Source organism: Papaver somniferum, chromosome 3 (genome assembly GCF_003573695.1).
Source record: "Papaver somniferum cultivar HN1 chromosome 3, ASM357369v1, whole genome shotgun sequence".
NCBI lineage: Eukaryota > Viridiplantae > Streptophyta > Magnoliopsida > Ranunculales > Papaveraceae > Papaver > Papaver somniferum.
In genome coordinates this window covers 197,733,246-197,751,688 of record NC_039360.1, presented here as the reverse complement: position 1 = coordinate 197,751,688, position 18,443 = coordinate 197,733,246, and the positions used below count along the sequence as shown (strand labels likewise).

At 37.2% G+C, this 18,443-nt stretch overlaps 2 protein-coding genes across 3 annotated transcripts; both read right to left on the bottom strand.

Moving 5' to 3' along the window:
- Positions 1 to 7,330: 7,330 nt before the first annotated feature.
- On the bottom strand, positions 7,331 to 9,012 carry LOC113360505. Its single transcript, XM_026604012.1, has 2 exons — positions 8,610 to 9,012; positions 7,331 to 8,391 (listed from the first exon to the last, which is right to left on the bottom strand). The coding sequence occupies exons 1-2, from the start codon at positions 9,010 to 9,012 to the stop codon at positions 7,331 to 7,333; spliced, it is 1,464 nt and encodes a 487-aa protein (XP_026459797.1).
- Positions 9,013 to 15,041: 6,029 nt separating this feature from the next.
- Positions 15,042 to 17,038, bottom strand: LOC113362016 (WRKY transcription factor 22-like). 2 transcript variants are annotated; one of them, XM_026605041.1, is made up of 3 exons: positions 16,486 to 17,038; positions 15,880 to 15,993; positions 15,042 to 15,773 (listed from the first exon to the last, which is right to left on the bottom strand). In XM_026605041.1, the coding sequence occupies exons 1-3, from the start codon at positions 16,914 to 16,916 to the stop codon at positions 15,338 to 15,340; spliced, it is 981 nt and encodes a 326-aa protein (XP_026460826.1). In that variant the 5' UTR covers positions 16,917 to 17,038; the 3' UTR covers positions 15,042 to 15,337. The 2 variants fall into 2 exon arrangements, with proteins under 2 accessions (XP_026460826.1, XP_026460827.1); XM_026605042.1 differs by having other exon boundaries at positions 15,042 to 15,755.
- Between the last annotated feature and the right edge of the window lie 1,405 nt (positions 17,039 to 18,443).

Below are 18,443 nucleotides of genomic sequence, written 5' to 3'. Positions count from 1 at the left end.
CACATCCATATATTATTGGTGGGAGGCAGTGGTCGGTGGTGAAGGCCGCCGCCAGCGGCTGTTGGTGGTGGTGGTGGTCGTCGGAGGTGGTTGTTGGCGACGGTGGTGGTTGGTGGCGGTGGTGGTCAGAGATGGTTGGCGGTGGTGGTGGTCGGAGATGGTTTGACGATGCTGGTGGTGGTCGGAGGTGGTTTGACGGTGATGGGGGTTGTTGTTGGTGGTGGCTGGAGGTGGTTGGGGGTGATGGTCGGAGGTGGTTGGTGATGGTGGTCGGAGGTGATTTGACGATGGTGGTCGGAGGTGGTTGGTGGCTGTGGTGGTCGGTTGGCGATGGCTGTGGTGGTCGGAGGTGATTTGACGGTGGTGGTCGGAAGTGGTTGGTGGCGGTGGTGGTCGGAGGTGGTTGGCGATGGCTGTTGTGGTCGGAGGTGATTGACTATATTTTAATAATTTTGGGCCTAAATTTAAATTTTATTTAATTAAGGGCTTGACAATATATAAAAGGGCATGTATGTCTTTTAATAACTCCGAGCCTAGATTTAAACTTCTTTTAATTAAGGGCCTCATATTATGGGTTATCCATGGGTGGGGCCTTAGCCTAATTTTCCCTGAGCATTATTGACGATGGTCGGGTTCTTTTCAATAGGTGCGTCCGTGCGAGGCAAAGAATAGGGATGTACATGAACCGTCCTGTCCCGTGGAACTGTACCAGAACCGAAGGAACCGTACCGGAACCGAGGTTAGATAGGACAGGTACAAGTACTAAAAACCGGAAACGAGCCTAGAGTAGATACAAGTAACGGTCCTAGGCTATTCCCGTACCGTAGTACCGAGCAACATGTAATAACATCTAATAATAGTCAGGGTTTTTGAAAACTAATTAGTTTCTGTTCATTTCTATTTAGTTTTTGTTGATTTCTTTAGATTTGAAACTGATTGTAATTTTTTGATTTTTGATTTTAGGGTTAGAATTTTTGGTGTGGTTCGTAATTTCATTTGAACGTAGAACTTAGAAGATTTTTTTGCTTTACTTTCTTTTTTATAATTTTACATACGCTACGGGTAAAGAACCGATCCCGTCCCGTACCGATTTAAACAGGTACCGGTCCCGTCCCGTCCCATACTTTACAAGTACAGGTACCGAGCTAGGCAAAGAACAGTACCGCCCCATACCATGTGCATCCCTCGCAAAGAATCCAGCTCGACTTAACTAGGTCCTTGTGCTCGAAGTTGCTGGTTCCACCTCGTGTGCCGCCCTTCTCAGAATCCTAAGCAGGTGGGATACGCCCTATTCCATGCTCCGGCCTGACACAAATATCATCCTCGCGTGAGATATGAAGAAAACGCCGACCCTTTATACGATATGCATACACGTTGGGGATCTTTGAAAAGTTAGTGGGCTACTGAACAGCCAGGAGTAATACGTGCTCATAGCTAACAAAGATCTCTCAAGATTTTGTCCCATAACTGCTTATAGCTAACAAAGATCTCCCACGATTATGTCCCATGACAGCTTAGAAGAACAAAGATCTTCTTTACGCTGTCATATTCACAGCAATATCAACAATATTGGGTTAGTGCGGCCATTTGATAAGCATTTCACTTTTGCAAGCTGGTTGTAATTGAGTTGATAGTTGGAACAGATATCACCATGGTTATGAATTACCAAATGGTACGTCCTCTTTATGGACCTAATCAAATGGGTTTTACCATACTGATATTCAACAAGCGATCTTGTAATAAAACTCTATTTGCAATAATCATCAAATTCTTATTCCTCTTGACTCATATGCACTTTGACATATTTTCCGAATTTAATTTCCATTTAAAAAACAATAAAAGATCCCGTGTAACGTTTGGCGACTAAGATTATACTGTCTTATACTCCGTAACCCGTACAAAGAGTGTACGGAATAGTTCTCCATTTACATTTGAAGGGATTTATTTGATATAAGATGGGGAAATCAGAAATGCATTCAGAAAATGGGCTATATAGCCAAAATGACACTTTTTCTGGGCCAAATGGACAGGTAAGAATTCGGCCTGGGTCAAATGACCAAAATAATCTTTTAATGTGGAGAGACGTTACTACCCTTTTGTAACCGTTCGCCCACCACGTTCTCCTTCTCTCTTCATCAAAACCACCCCACGTTCTCCTCTGTCTTCAACAAAACCCAGAACCATCGTTCATCTTCATCTTCTCAAAAACTCTTTGAGTTTTGAAACCACCAAACTCCTCCACCGTCTCCTCCACACCAGAAGCTAGTTTCATCCACCGTCTCCTAACAATCTTCACTACCAGAAACTCTTTTTCCTCCACTGTTTACTAACAATCATCACTAACAGAAATCAGTTTCATCAACTGGTTCGCCACTATCAACACTACCAGAAATTGGTTTCATCCGTCGTCTGTAAAACACCACCAACACTACAAGAGGGGTTTCTGAGAATTAGGGTTTCAATCATTTCAGTGTATTGAAAGAGTTAGGGTTTCAATCGATTCAACAGAATGTCTCCTAGAACTCGTAAGTTTTCAAACCCTAACTTTGTTTTGTTCATAATTTCAGAATTGCATGATTAAAATGTTGAATTGGTTGTTTTAATTTTCATTTCAGTGAAATGGTTGTTTTATTTTCATTTCAGATAGTATTTTTTAGATGAAATTGATTTTCATCTGGTTATTTAAGTGTTTTCCATGTTAAATTGGTTGAAGTGAAAGTGGCTGAATTTGGTTTTCATCTGGGTGTCTGAAGTTGGTTTGAATCTGGTTATATGAACTGTTTTAGCAGGTTTACACTATGATGAATCTGATTTCATTCAGGTTTAGTTTGCAGTGTATGTTGTTTCAACAGATTAAGATTAGATGAAAACAGTTTCATCCAGGTTTAAACCTGCACGATTTTGCTACTTTTGTTGGAAATATCATGAAACTTTTTAAAGTTAGAAACTTGTTGTCATCTAGCAATAACATAGGATTTTGGTGATGTCAGGTCAAACTTATTGTCATCTAGCAATAACATAGGATGTAACTTATTGTCATCTAGCAATAACATAAGATTTTGCTACTTTTGTTGGAAATATCATGCAACTTTTTAAAGTTAGAATTAACTTATTGTCACCTAGCAATAACATAGGATTTTGGTTTCTGCAAGTTTCATCTGAAACTTGCAGAAACTGGTTTTCATCTAGCATTAAAGATAGGATGTAATTGAGTTTCATCCACAGAGTTAACTTATGACTTCATTGGTTTCATCCAAATTGTTGCAGGAAGCAGTAGCAAGAAGAGTGAGAAGAGTGCTGGTGCTGAAAGAAGAACCAAGAATAAGCATGATGTGAACGTGGGTGTTGAATCAAGCACATGGGATGATGTGGATGCCTAAATGGATGAAGACAAGGCAGAGAAAAAGGAAGGGAAGAAAACGTTCCGTTCAAACATGAAACCCGGAGTTGAAGTGATGGGTTCACTGGTGTTTATTAAAAGACAAGAGGATGTATTAAGGAAGACTAAATTCTGTAACTTTATTGAGGCGATCAAACAAGGTAAGGTGAGAAAGGCCGAATGTAGCAAATCTCCAAGGGCGTTAGAGTTAATCATAAGACATTTTGACCTGAATGAGTTGGTATTCAAGATTGGTGATCAAGAATTCAAGACCGATCCAAACCATCTCGCTGTTATTTTCAAAATGCAGAGAATACGTAATAAGAAACTTTATGGACCAAAAGAAGACCCTAATTTGAAAACTTCTGAATTTTACAAAAAGTACTTTCTGGAGCCAAAGACAAGGGATGAAGAGGAGAAAAGGGAAGGTGAAAAGAAGAAAGTTGGAGCCAAAGAGAAGAAAAGGAAAGAGAAGAATAATGGGGACAAATTGGATAAGAAATACATTGTTGAAGGAATAAAGGCTGCTATGAATGAAGAAGAAAAAGAAGAAGACTTGGCGAAACTTTTGTTGTTGTTCATGTTCTGTACAGTATTCTTCATAAACACTGGAGGTATGTATGTCCACTACAAGTATTTGAACTTCTTACAGTCAATCGATACAATTAACAGAGTCTCTTGGCCGGATCTCATCCACGAGCATCTAATGCAAAGCGTTAAAGCCGTGCACAATACACCTTACTCAATCAATGGTTGCAGCTTCTATTTACTGGTGAGTATCATCTCTATCTTTTGAATATATTTTTTTTACATTAAATGAATCATGTGGCGAGTATCATCTTCTAAACTATATTTCTTTTTGTTGTTGCAGTTATGTATTTTTGAGCAAATAAAAGACATTAATAGGAAAGACGACAGTGAAGCATGGCCAAGGTTTGCAAGATGGGACTTGTATAAAGTATCTTGCGAAATTGAGGGGAAGCTTGAAACTCTTTCAAGCAATCGGGTAAAAATCTATCCCTATTATAACTGGATGAAACCAATTACATCTTATGTTGATTTAGTTTAGATTCATTTTTAAAAAAATCTATCCCTATTATAACCAGATGAAACAAGTTACATCTTATGTTATTAATGGATGAAAACCATAAAACCAAGTTACATCCTGTGTTATCTGTGGATGAAACCCAGTTACATCATGTGTTATCACAGGATGAAATCAGTTACATCCTGTGTTAACTGAAATGAAAATTTTGTTTTTACGTGTTTGGAGGTTGTTGATTTTGTTGCTAGCTGGAGTGAAGAGGATAAACAATTATGCTTGTTTGATGAGGATGAAGAAAACAAAGATGAAGATGATGTTTCCAAGTTGAAGAATGAACTAGAGGACAAGGACACCATTATCCGTCACTTGAATGTCGAGTTAGGAGGAAGGAATGCTGAGTTGGAAGCAAAGGAGGTTGAGTCTGAAGCTAAGGATAAGACAATCTTGGACTTGCAAAGTCAAGTGGAAGCCTTGAAAGCGCAACTCAAGCTTCAACCGGGAACTCCGCAAGCTTCACCCCTTGATATTGTTGTTCATAATACACCTGAGAACTATTTCAATCTAAAAATCACTGAAGAGATGAACAAACCAGTGGAGGGTGTTGTTACTGAAGAGGCTAGCAAGGCAGGTGAAACCAGTGGAGCCGTAAATCCAGATGCTGACGATATTCATGAAGCATAACCGGTAGAACTAGTTCCTCCAGCAGAAATCACCGAAGAAGAGATTGTCGAAGCAGAACCTCTGTCAGTAATGAATGAACTTGGATCGATTGAGAATAGAGTGAAGAACGTATATAAAAGGACTAGACAGAATAAGTTTGTAACAGGTGAGGATCAGCGTGCAGAGAAGAAGCAGAAGGAAGATAAGTTTAAGAAGTTAACAAAGAACAACAAGTTGTGGAAAAGTTACTTGAGTGGTGGAGAAAGAGAAGCTGAAGAAAAGTTAATAAAGGATTACTTTGTAACTGGAAACTTGAGGTACGTACACGCATTATTTTGTTGTTATTTTTTTTTATTCTACCGCAATTGTATCTAGGATGTATCTAGTATCATCATGATAAGTTTAAACTAGGATGTATCTAGTATCATCATGTTAGAAATTGGATGTACTCGTTTAAATGCAGTGAATGCGTTTGGAAAAGCGATAAAGGCATATGTATCACTGGAGAACACATCCAACAACTTGTTTTCAATCAGCCATTGGTGAACACGATTTTGGAGTTCAAAATGGCAAAATGGAGACAAATGTTTCAATATGGTGGTGATACAAAAGGATACTTAAAGTCGATCTTTCTCAGCGCGTATGCATGGGTAAGTGTCTTTCTTAGCGCGCTTGCATGGGTATAACATGATTTAAAACCTGATATAAATGTTTGAACCTTCATTTTAGAATGAATGAACTAAGTTGTGCAATTTATCTTTAGCTTGATGTCATTGCGGGAGATGAGATGAAGGCTGCAGATATGATAAATGCTGAAGTGGAGAAAATTGATGTCGAAACACAACACTTGTTCATCCCAATGCTGAACGCGAAAGAACATTTCACATTGCTTCACTTTGACATCCATGAAAGATCTTGGACACACTACAATTCTCTCCTAGGTTCATCAAACTACTTAAAGGATTCTAAATTTATGGCGCAAAGAGTAGGTCAGCTCCTTGGCATTCACTTTGGAAGCAGTAGTATAGATGAAATTGAAGTCGATGTGAAATCAGATTGTCCACAATAGGGTGAAAGGTAAGTCACCAACTCTTTGAAACTGAAATTATAACATACAACCTGAAACTGAAACCAAGTTTGAACTGACATTACATATTTATTTATTTTTGATCGGTAAACTGACATTACATATTCATTTGTCTTGCAGTCCCAATTCTTTAATGTATGTTATCTACTTCATGGAATGGGCAATGACAAACAGTTATTCCTTTGAATGCGAATATATGACAGATGAGAAGATGAACACAAGTAGAATCGATCTCGCATATGAAATCCTAAGTGATGAGAATAGTTGCTGGAAAGTTTGATGTATTTAGGTTATTAATATAGGATACTAATTTGGAAGTACCTTTTTTTTGTTGAACTCTTTCTTCGCATACATTTGTGATCCGTGGATTTGTCAACGTGGTTGATTAGGAAGTACTTTTGTTGTTGTTGTTGAACTCTCTGTCTTCACAAACATTTATGAATTTGAAGGTTAATTAAATATGAATTTCTTTTCTGAAAATTGCCTGCACTTCAATTTTCTGATAGTTTGAATATAATGTTGTGATGGAATATGCAGGATGAAACCATACATGATTACATTTTCCTGTCAGAATATTTTCAGAGTTGCAGGTTGAAAATATATATTTTTTTGTCAGAATGTTACCAGGCTAGGATGAAACTGGTTACATCCTATCCTGTATAAAACTTTTTTTTTTGTCAGAATGTAACCAGGCTAGGATGAAACTGGTTACATCCAAGCCTGTATGAATTTCAGAGTGTGCAGGTTGAAAAAAATATTTTTTTTGTCAGAATGTGAAGGATGAAACCAGTTTCAGCCTGGCCAAAAATCTCATTTTTTTCCATAATAGGCAAAATGAAATTGGTTACATCCTGTACAATTAAATTTGAATCTTCATAAACATTCAAATTTTACAATGAAAACTGAAAAGAATGTACAATCAAAAAACCAACAGAAGACTATAAGATATATATATATATATATACTATAAAACTGAAGAGAAATATGTTTTTATGAAGAAAAAAAAACAATTCAAGGTAAATGCTAGTTGCAAAAATATAATTCCAGGTAAATGAATCTTAAATGTGCAACAAGAAGCTGCAGAGAAGAATAAACTAATAAAGAAATCATAGTAAGACGCTGCACAGAATGAAGGCTAGAGATGTTCTTAAGCAGGTTCTTAACATTGCTTTTTCGCAGGAGGATGAGGACACGTCGTCTTGTTATGATGTGCCTGAGTATGGCAGTTACCGCACGTAATTGGTTTCTTGAAACTTGCGCTACCAGTGTTAGGAATCCGCTTCTTCTTCGGCCTACCAGGTTTTTTTCCTAGGACAGTTGGTGGGTTCACGAGATCTCCAGTAGCACCATCAATAGGCTTGTCGTAATCGGGAATGGGCTTGATAGGACGATCATACGAAGCACGGAAGCTAGCAATGCTGAAATACAGATTAATGTACTCGTAAACATTGATCTTATTTGAATGCATACACGCAATAGCGTGATCACAAGGCAACTGCTCAGTAAACCAAACCCTGCAGCTGCATTGAAACTTCGCAATATTAACAACATACATGTGTTTTCCATCAAAAACTTCCCACTCCATGTCACCAGACTTGGTTATTCTCCACTGGACACTAGCACGAATGGAAGCCATCACTTTTTTCTCTAGCCTGGGACAAATGAATCCTTTATACGTCGCCCCCTTCAAATTCCTTTTACTCATCTGATCCATAATTTTAAGTCTAATCCAGTTGACAAGTGTTGCAATAGGAATACCTTTTGCTTCCTTAATCCAAGAGTTGAACGACTCTGCAATGTTTGAACACATGTCGCCATAACGACAGCCCAGACAATGTGCATTGGACCAACATTCTACTGGAAGGTCACTCAAGAATTTGTGAAGACCATCACATCCCATATACTTCAACTTTTGCATACCTTGATGAAAGACTTCATACGTTGATGAATAGAAACATTGTTTGAATAAATCCATTGCAGCACCATGCTCTCCCTTTTTCTTGTTGGTCTTACCGCGGGCACTATTCTTCAAATGCTGGTAACACCAACCATGATGGAAAGTTGGAAAAACATCACGAATTCCTTGGATCAAACCCTCATGGCGATCCGAAATAATAGTTAGTATACGAGGACCCAAGATAGTTTTTAGTTTCTCCAAAAACCAATGCCAATTCTCAATAGTTTCACCTGATAAGATACCGTATGCCAGAGGAAATATTCCTACAGAAACAAAACAAACACAAAAAGAAAAAATCATATTAAACTGACTGAAACTGCTATTATACAGAAAGAAACCAGTTTCATTCTCTAGTCTGACTTCACAAATTAAGGATGAAACTGGTTTCATTCAGTGATAATCTGACATAAAAAATAATTCTGAATTTCTTTCAAATTTATAATCTGACATTAAAAATGAAATCTAAAAATAGAAGACGTACCATTATTCGCATTCTTCCCGGTAGCCGCCATAAGACAACCCCTAAATTTTCCAGTTAGGAAAGTTGCATCCAAGAACAATATCGGGTGACAATATTCGAAACCCGAGATGCAAGCATCGAAGGCTAAGAACAAACTCTTAAACTGGTCCCCTTCAATAACTAAATCAGCCCTACTACCTGGATCGTGTTTCTTCACGGCTTCACACCACCAAACCAAGTCGGTGTATGATTTAGTGTCCTCGCCATACAATTCCTTCAAACATAATTCTTTCCCGGCATGCGCCTGATCGTAGCTCAATTCTAACCCATAATCACTTTTGAATTCTCTAACAATATCCCTGAATTTCTTGCTGGGATTATGTTCGATCTGGTCAAATATCAAGCTCTTGACAAGTTCGCGCATACCGGATCAGCCTTTGTTCTGTCACTATAACCAGCACAGCATGTATGTTCCCCGTTATAGGTCTTGAGGAACAAATGACCCTTCACATTGGAAGTCTTCGGAGCTGCATGGAACATCCAGTCGCAAGTAAATTGCTCCTTGTAAAAACACTCCACCGTATACCGTTCTGGATTGCTCTTGACGACTCTGACCTTGCGACCAAAAAAATGGTTATATTTCTCAACAACAAGACGAGCTTCATCTCGTCCTCCATAAAAATCTTGACCAACACCCTTTATAATAAACTCTCATTCAGCCGCCTTGCAAGATCTTTTTATTGCCAACTTTCCATTGAATGCACGTTCTTGAGACATGGGGATATCTTGAGATGAAGCAACCTCTTGAGAGGAAGGAATAGGTGACTGATCTGAGCTATTTCCTTTACCTAAAAGCAACTCCGTCATTGTAGGTGTACGATTAATTTTACTGCTGCTCGGAAGATGACGAGGAATAACCAACTGATCTCTGCTACAGTCTGGTGCTAAACAAAACTCGCTCATAGTAAGTTCACGAACAAAATCAGGAGCACGAAGAGGAACACGTTCAAATAAACGAAGCTCCAAGAAAGACAACTCCTTAAGAATACACAATGATAAGAAATACCGGAGCTTCACATCACTGTCAACAACATTGCTTCTCCTCTCATAGTCAAATACAAACTGAATTGAGTCCGATGAAATGTTATTCCAATAAGCACAAACATGCGACTTCAACTCATCAACTGTTGACTTCACATTAACATGGTATGGACATGCATAGGTACCCCGGATAACCAAACATAGAAAATGACGGTCCATCTACAAGGAATATATATACAACAATTATGAATCTGGATGTATTCAATGGATAAAAAACAAAGACAAACAGGTTGACTAAAAATAAATGATGAAGCTAGTTTCATCGTTCTTTAAAAGTTGGAAAATAAATCAACTAGCCGAGCCTTCACCATTAGGTGCATTTACTCATACTCATCATACCAAATGGAGACATTTACAAGGAATACCTAAATTGTCAGACAACAAACACACAATTAACAGGTGAGGAGGACAAACTAAAACCAAAATTGGTTTGCATCTGTGTACCATCAAAGTACCCTTTGGGCACAATGTACCACCAAAGAACCTGTCATAAGTTATTATGTACTTCTACAACTACCTTCAGATTAGTGCAGAAGGAACCAATCAAGTGACCTTCTACGAGTACTGCTTTAAACAGTTCCGTATAGTACCGGTATAGTACTTTCTCCTTCAGCAGGGTTGTTCTTGACAGCTTAATAGCAAAGTTCTATTTCCCTTAAGCTTCTAACACTCAACCAAGTTATCATGATTGCATAACTTACCTGTATAACAATGGAGTAAAAAGAAAGATAATAAAACAAAAGAGACCCTCTGCAACTAAATAAAACCATAAATCATGAACACAACTTTGATATCCTCTAGGACTCCAATGCAAAATCTTATTATATAACTCTAGCTAGATTCAATTTCTTCTTCTACTAGACTACTAAGAAATATCAAGAACACCTTCATCATCAGTAAATACCCCCAAACAACAAGCCCCCCATCCAATCAATCAATCCAGAGTTCATCACCAATCTTGAAAGTAACATAAGTATCAACAACTGCATGCATAATCTGTGGTTGTGTACATGTATTTTTGATTACAATTGCTCACAATAACATCTCTAGGTCTTTCAATAACATCTCGGTGGTTGTGTAACGTATAGGTACTGAATCAGAATCCGAGAAAACATTTAAAAACAGAGAAATCCTAAACGGAGAAAACCTAAACCCAAAATTGGTTTGCATCTATGTATATTGCATTGAAAGTAAGATTACTAAACCCAAAATTGGTTATTAGTAAAACCCTGGATAATCAAAATCAACAACTAAAATAAAAAATTAACAAAATCACATAATAAAAATTGATAGTGTAACTTCAAAATAGACAGAGAAACTTCAATTGGACAAAAACCAAATCAGAATTATACCGATTGAAACTTCAAACTTACCGATTCGATGCTATTAGCTGATTTGAAAGTAGAGTACTCTAAACTTCGATTTTCAACAATCGTGGATCACCATGTATTGAGCTCACAAATCTGAAATGGAAACAAAAATCGCTCTGAAGAAAAGTTTCGAATCTCTGATTCGAAAATCACTCAGAGCTTAGAAGGGACGAAGTTGTTTTGTTTCTTCAGGAAAAGAAGAATACTATTTGAAAAGAGGGGTTTAAAAGGTCAGAGAGTATTTTAGGTAAAACATATTATTTATTTATTTTTTCCTGAGTGAAATATCCAAATTGGCTATATAAACAATATATTTCTGATTTTTGGCTATATAAACAGTATAAAAAGCTAACAATCTATTTCACCCAGGAATTGTTTGTTTTGATCTTTTTGATCAATTTTGTGAAATGCATTCTATAGCTGATGATATATATGTCAAATTACACGAGTATACACTGTATAGATGTGGGTTGCATTTGGACATATAACTTCAAAAATGAGTTAAGAGCAGATTTACCAATCATAATAAACAAACAGTAGACTTTTGTTTTAGAAGTTTCCAAACACAGCTCTTATGCGCCATTTGCAACATATAAAATAATTTAGACGGTCAGACGTTAGCATTAGTTTACAAAAAGAAATCCACATCTGTATGACAGGCAGGGCACAAATGTCCGGCAACCACCCCACATCTGAAAATGATACGGATGTCGACTAGGTTCTTTATATATAAGAGATTGCGTAGTAGAACTATTCATTGGCATCATGTGTATGACTATTACTGGAAGATTTAATTTAAAAATTATCACCAAAATGATCCATTTTATCTACATAAAATAGTTCCAAACCTGTGCTTCGTTACATCATCTCTGTTTAGTGTGATATCACTGGGTACGCACAACTATGATACTTTTATGAAAATACATAGCCTGATATACCGTAACTTTACATGTGTTGTGCCGTATTTTTTAGCGTGTCTTGTCGTGTGTACTGTGTTTTAATGTGCTTCGTGTTGTGCTTTGTTAATTCGTGTTGCGTGTTGTGATGTATCATTAATGTGGCAATTATAGTATATCCTAGCTCAACACAACACATCAAAGCTATCATATTGTGTCATGCTATGCCAAGCCGCATTTATACCATACTGTGCTCAAATTTTAGTGTGCACAGCAATGCCATAAACATGCCGACACACAGGCTGTACACCCCTAGATGGTGGAATCTAGATCGAGTCATAAATATATTTCTATTACCTTGTATCAGAACTGGCGTAAAGAAAAAGATAATTTGTTAAGTGGTTGAGTGTCATCTGAGGTTGAAAAACAAATTCACATCATGATTTCTCACAATTGAACAATTCCCATGGAACAATGAAAAAAATATGCCGGACAGTCGTCTATAATGAAAAAGCGTGAAATACGCATTCAAGAGAAAGTTTCCATGCAAATTAGGGGTGCAGATCCCATGTCCCCTTCCTTCATGTGCCCTCGTGTCCCACTAGTTAGATTTTGACACGTGGCTTCCTTTTTTTTTTCCATAATTCAATTATCTTATTTACGGTTAAAGATAATTATGAAAACATAAAAGCATATATACTGTTACCTTTTTTATCTCCCGAACCAAAAATCTACATCTCTCATTCTTCTTCTCTTTTCTTTTGAATGCACTTTGAGATTACCTGGAGAATGTTCATCACAATCTTTTGGAATGGTTTCCGAGTTGAACTCTTGTAATACAGTGAACTTCAAAACGAGTACCAAGATGTTACATATATCTTTACTAACTCCTTATTAATCAATAAAGTTATGAGTTTTTTCCATCAAAGAAAATAATGTAGCCAGCAAAGTTTAGATCAAATAAATAAATGTGAACTTAATATCTTGTAATCTCATCCAAATTTCTGTTACAAGGATTGCGGCAATTAAACAATAAGACGCAACTCCAAACATTCTACTGTGGCCATCTGATCACTGATTGGCTCAAAAGCTTGTCTTCTCGTCTTACTTGGATGTTAATAACGACGATCATCAACTAGCCCTTCAAAACGACGAAAAAAACGCAACATATCATACTTGTAGTTGACATATTTTTTTACCAAACTGTTCAAGCTTTCACTTCGTTGGGTGGTGGTGATTTCAGCACTAAAGGTATTTCTTCCATAAACCAAAGCCCATTTTTCTTTTATATTGAATAATCTGCTCAACCATTCATTATCTTGGAGCTTATATTTCTCAAGCATATTTTTCCAAGCATCTATAAATTTTTTTTCCTCCTCGTAATCATATACACAGTTGCTAAATTCCTTAGCGAAGTTATCGAATTTTTCAAAAACATGGCTAAGATGTTTAGCTGCATTTTGAAATATATGCCAAATGCATAACCGATGGGTTGTTTCCGGCCACTCCGATGCTAAAGCTTTTGCCATTGTAGCATCCTGATCAGTAAAAATACTCTTTGGTTTCTTCCCGGACATGGTTTTAGCAAAAATGTCAAACAACCACTCAAAAGTCTCTGCAGTTTCATCATACAGAAGTGCAGCACCAAATATGACTGATTGCTTATGATGGTTAACTCCAACAAACATCGCAAAAGGTCTTCCTTCTTTGTTTTTTCTAAAAGTGGTATCAAAACAAACCACGTCGCCAAAATAATCATAGTCTACCATCATTCTGGCATCAGCCCAAAATATATTAGTTATTAAATCCTCTTTATCCACTTGTATGGCATAGAAAAAATTTGGATCAGTCAATTTCTTCTTTTGCAGATATTCTAATACACCTCCCGTATCTCCTGTTTTCATTTCTCTTGTTCGCTTGGTGCACAAATAATTTTTATAGTCAAGTGGAATAAATCCAAGATGTTCCCGACCGCCTGCTTGTCTACTCATAAATTCTACTGTTTCTTTAGGATTTATTCTAGACCTATCCGCCATTTCGGCTTGAGCTATATTTATAGCACTCATTTTCCTATGAGATCTAAAAAGATGTGTCTTCGAAGGACTAGATGTAACATGTGTATGATTAGGAATAAACTCAATGACACGATACATATCACCATTTGAAACACAACTGATTTTCATCCTAGCTAGACACTCGAACCTTGTTTCTGCACGGTGAGACTTGACATCGGCGGCATCACGAGTATCTACATCACGTTTACCTTCAGCATGACAAACAAATAGTCTATCTCTCAATTTCTTATTGCTAAAGAAATGGGATTTACTTTTTCTCACACTAAACCCAAAATAGAATGCATATGTATTATAAAAAGTGTAGGCTTTGTCTTCTGTTTCAAACTCCATTCCTAGTACTGGAATTTGTTCTTTTCTTATTCTAGAGTGAATTGATTCAACACATGCGACATTTTTATTCGACTCTTCAGTAGAGATATCATCTAAAGAAATATTTAGGTCGATGCCCTTACCTAAATCCAATTTGCGCCGCACTTGGAGATCGTCTTCTTCAAGTTGAGCACCGTTATGTAAACCCTACAAAATCAAAAAATATATAAACTTTAAGCTCCTTTTAATAGTTTTGGTTTTACAATTTAATCATATAAATTAAAGTGCTAACATAGGATTTTAACAATAAGGACTTGAAAATGATATAACTAAGTTCACTAAAATACCTGTTGTAATTGCATCCTCACTATTGGATGATCATTAACCTATTAGATGTGTTTCCCTTTAATGAAATTTTTTTTTGATACAAAAACTTTGTTATTCATTCGGAACCTCAAGCTTGGATTTTTGGTTCGGGAGATAAAAAAGGTAACAATATATATGCTTTTATGTTTTCATAATTATCTTTAACCGTAAATAGGATAATTGAATTATGGAAAAAAATGAAGCCACATGTCAAAATCTAACTAGTGGGACACGAGGGCACATGGAGGAAGGGGACATGGGATCTGCACCCGCAAATTAGAGTTGAAGGCGCATAGGGTGGGCGGGTTTCCCATGTTTTCATAGTATTAATATATATTAGCAGGGACTATCAACCTTTATCAAAGCCAAAGGCTTTGTGATAGATGTAAATGTATAAGCAATAGTAACTGACATTAAGTTCAGATTCTTTTACTTTTATTTTCTATTCATTATCAAACAATCAATAAAATTTTGAGATAAACATAGATGGAGTAGCAAGTAGCCCCTGGTATTGTTAAAAAAACTTAGTAGTTAAAACTAGGACATTGTTTGTTTAGTGGTGGTTTTATCACTCATCTTTGTAAAATGCAACTACAACCGAAACTGTATGATGGCGAAGAAAACCCTCCCGCTCAAAATCTCATAAAAGAACCAGAAGTGGTGACCATGGTGGGTCCATTGAGAACCTCTAAACCCATGAACAATTCTTCTTGGCTCATCAGATTAAAATTATGATCATACTCTTGTTTTATTTCTTGCTTAACTTGTCGCTGTACTCGAAACTTATTATCTGCCGCTTCAATGGATGGTTCCATTAACGAATGTGTAATCGGTGAAGATACTGCAGAAAGACTTGTTATTGCTGATGTAGATGAAGTAGTCGCACTTGTGTTTGGCTTACTATTATTACTGTGTCTTGTGCTTCCAGCAAGGGAGTTTCGATGGGTCGGAATTGGATGGTTGTGCTCGGCCTTATAAGTTATGAGGAACATGGATGGCTCTGAATAGCTTCTCTCTACTAGTTTTTTTGCCATGCAGCCTTTGGAGCTACTGCACTTGTAATACCCTCTGTAAATTTACCATAGCAATGCATATATATGTGCGTTTCAATATCAATGCAACTTAAAAGCTGGAAGGAAAAAAAAAAAGAAGAAAAAACTAGTAATCCATGCACCTTGGATATGGTGAGCCTTTGATGGGTTTCTGGCCGTATTTTCTCCAAGCCCACATATCAGAAGAAACACCTTCAGCTGGTACTTTGCAGACGAGTCTCTTTTGCTGAACTTTCCTGTTGACAAATAGAGAATGTATCAAAAAAATATGTTTCTACGGTGAATCAACTAGTCACAACCTAGTACCTTTAACCGGTGTTCTTCAAGAGACTACTGACTGACTAAATAATGAAGGAGCGGAGATAGATTTAATTACTTGGTTTCCCAAAATAAGGTGCATATCTATGTAATGATCCCAACACATGAGTATGCGAAGGGCCAACACTAATCACTTCCCACAATTCCCACCAGGATGAACTCAATTTCATTTAAGAGGAACACATCAAATCACAAGAGAGACGTCCTCATTTACTGATTTTTTGATGTACGCTATGATACCATATGAAAAGGTAAAGAAAAGTAACACAAGCTAATAAAGAATATCTATCGTCTATTTGCTAACAACAACATTTTGTTTCCATTCTTATCATTATATATAGCGTACATGTAACAAGGTAAAATTAAGTAATAATCCAACTTCAAAGATAAAAAAATTATGAGTAATCAACCTTCTTTTTAATGTTGGTTTCAGAGATTTAGTTGTGGTGGTACTGGTAGCAATAGATGGAGTCGAAGAAATAACAGAAGGATGAAGCTGCTGTTTCGGCATCTGCGGCTGCTGTTGAAATTGTTGTAGATGCACTGGTGCTGATGCTGATGCTCCTAGATAAGGAGTGCTCATGTAAAAGCTACCGGGTATAACTTCATTACTTTGAATATAATTTGAGGAGCTCGAGCAAAATGATGAGGGTTTGTAAATATCCTGACCATTCTCTAGTTCTTTCAGATCTGATAAAGACAGAAATGGGGTGAAAAAATCTAATGGATCTTGTTGGCGATGACTGTCATCTTGGTTGATGGTGGTGGGTGTTGTTGTAGTCATAGGCTCGTTGGGGGGGAAATGACTAACAACTGCTTGCAAATCCCAGGCTTCCTCCATTAATCACAAATACGTAATTTGGATCCTAATGTATAGACACCAAACAGTATTTCTCTTGCAGCAAGCGAGAGCTAATAAATGGGGTAGAGTTGACTTTGCTGGGATGCAAAGAGAATAATGTGAAGTTGTGCGCCAAAACTGAGATTGCATATATTGTACTGTATTTATATTAGTCCATCGTGGGAGATCATGATGAGATCATCATTGACAGATACAAATTTACTAATCACATTGACTTTGTAATGAAATGTCAATTTACAAAATGTCAATGCCTTGAGAAAGTCCACGCCGGTTGTTTTGCAGATGAGGATCCAAATGTTATAGTCGAGGCACCCATGTTGAGTGTACACCTTTTGTCTTTATTGTAAAGGTTAAAATATGTGTTACGAGAGTCACGCCTGGCTTTATATTTCTACATTGTTGACAGGGATGCCGGATTAGCAAGGAGGAGATCACAATCCATGTAAAAAAACCGGGCTAGATTGGGTAATACCCAAATTAATTGGGACATACGCGGCATACCTATAATAATACAAAATAGGGTCACTTAGGCCGGTTTCTATGGGTGTGGTAAGCTTGAGAGTTTGCCATTTTTGCACCCATTATGGAGCTGGCAAACTGGTATGGCTAAGTGGTAAATTTGCCACTGAGCCAGGCCAGGTCAAGTTTCCACCGAGCGGTCGAGTCTCGACCGCTCGGTCAAGACTATACCGCTAGGTGTTACGTACACCGTTAGCGGCTCTTATAAGACCGGTCGGTCTAGTTTACACCGTTAAGTATAATCTGATCCAACGGCCATAAATTTTCCTCCCTATAAATACCACATTCCTCTACCATTTTAACTCACACCTTCTTCCTATTTTCTAAGATTTTCCAATGACTCGATTCATAGAAGAGCAATATGCGACCGAAAATCAAAGAGTTGCACTTCGAGCTAGTGTGCAAAATGAAATAAGAAGAGCACAGCAGCGCAATTTTAGCACGTTAGAAGATGAATGCATCTACAGGAATTATGTTTCCTTCACTAATCATCCAATCGACGAACCTCAACAATCGCAATTTGATGGTGTTGAGTGCTCGTTTCTCCATAATTTCCAAGAATGTTACCAAGTATATTGGTATGATAAGGGTAGAGGCTCGAAACATGAGAAGTGGTGAAACCATGCTAGAGATTGATCAAAGATGTCGTGCTAAGTGGCTCTGTAACAATGAAGAGAAGTTCCGATATGCAAGTTGTTATGAAATCTTAAAAGTGTAGCCCCAATTTAATCTAGCTTATCAATTATAAGTTCTCAATTTTAACTTATGTAGAAAACTTTAAATGAAGATTATTATTTATTAAACAAAAGTGCAATTACATTAACAATTTAAACAAACCACGATTCAAATTAACGATTAACAATCTATCAAACTAACGATTACCACCAAATATGTAATCCCCTAAGCCTGTTTGATCTTGTGAAAACTCATTATTTGGACTCTGAGATGGTGGTTGAGTAGCATCAGGTGATTCATAACCTTGAAATA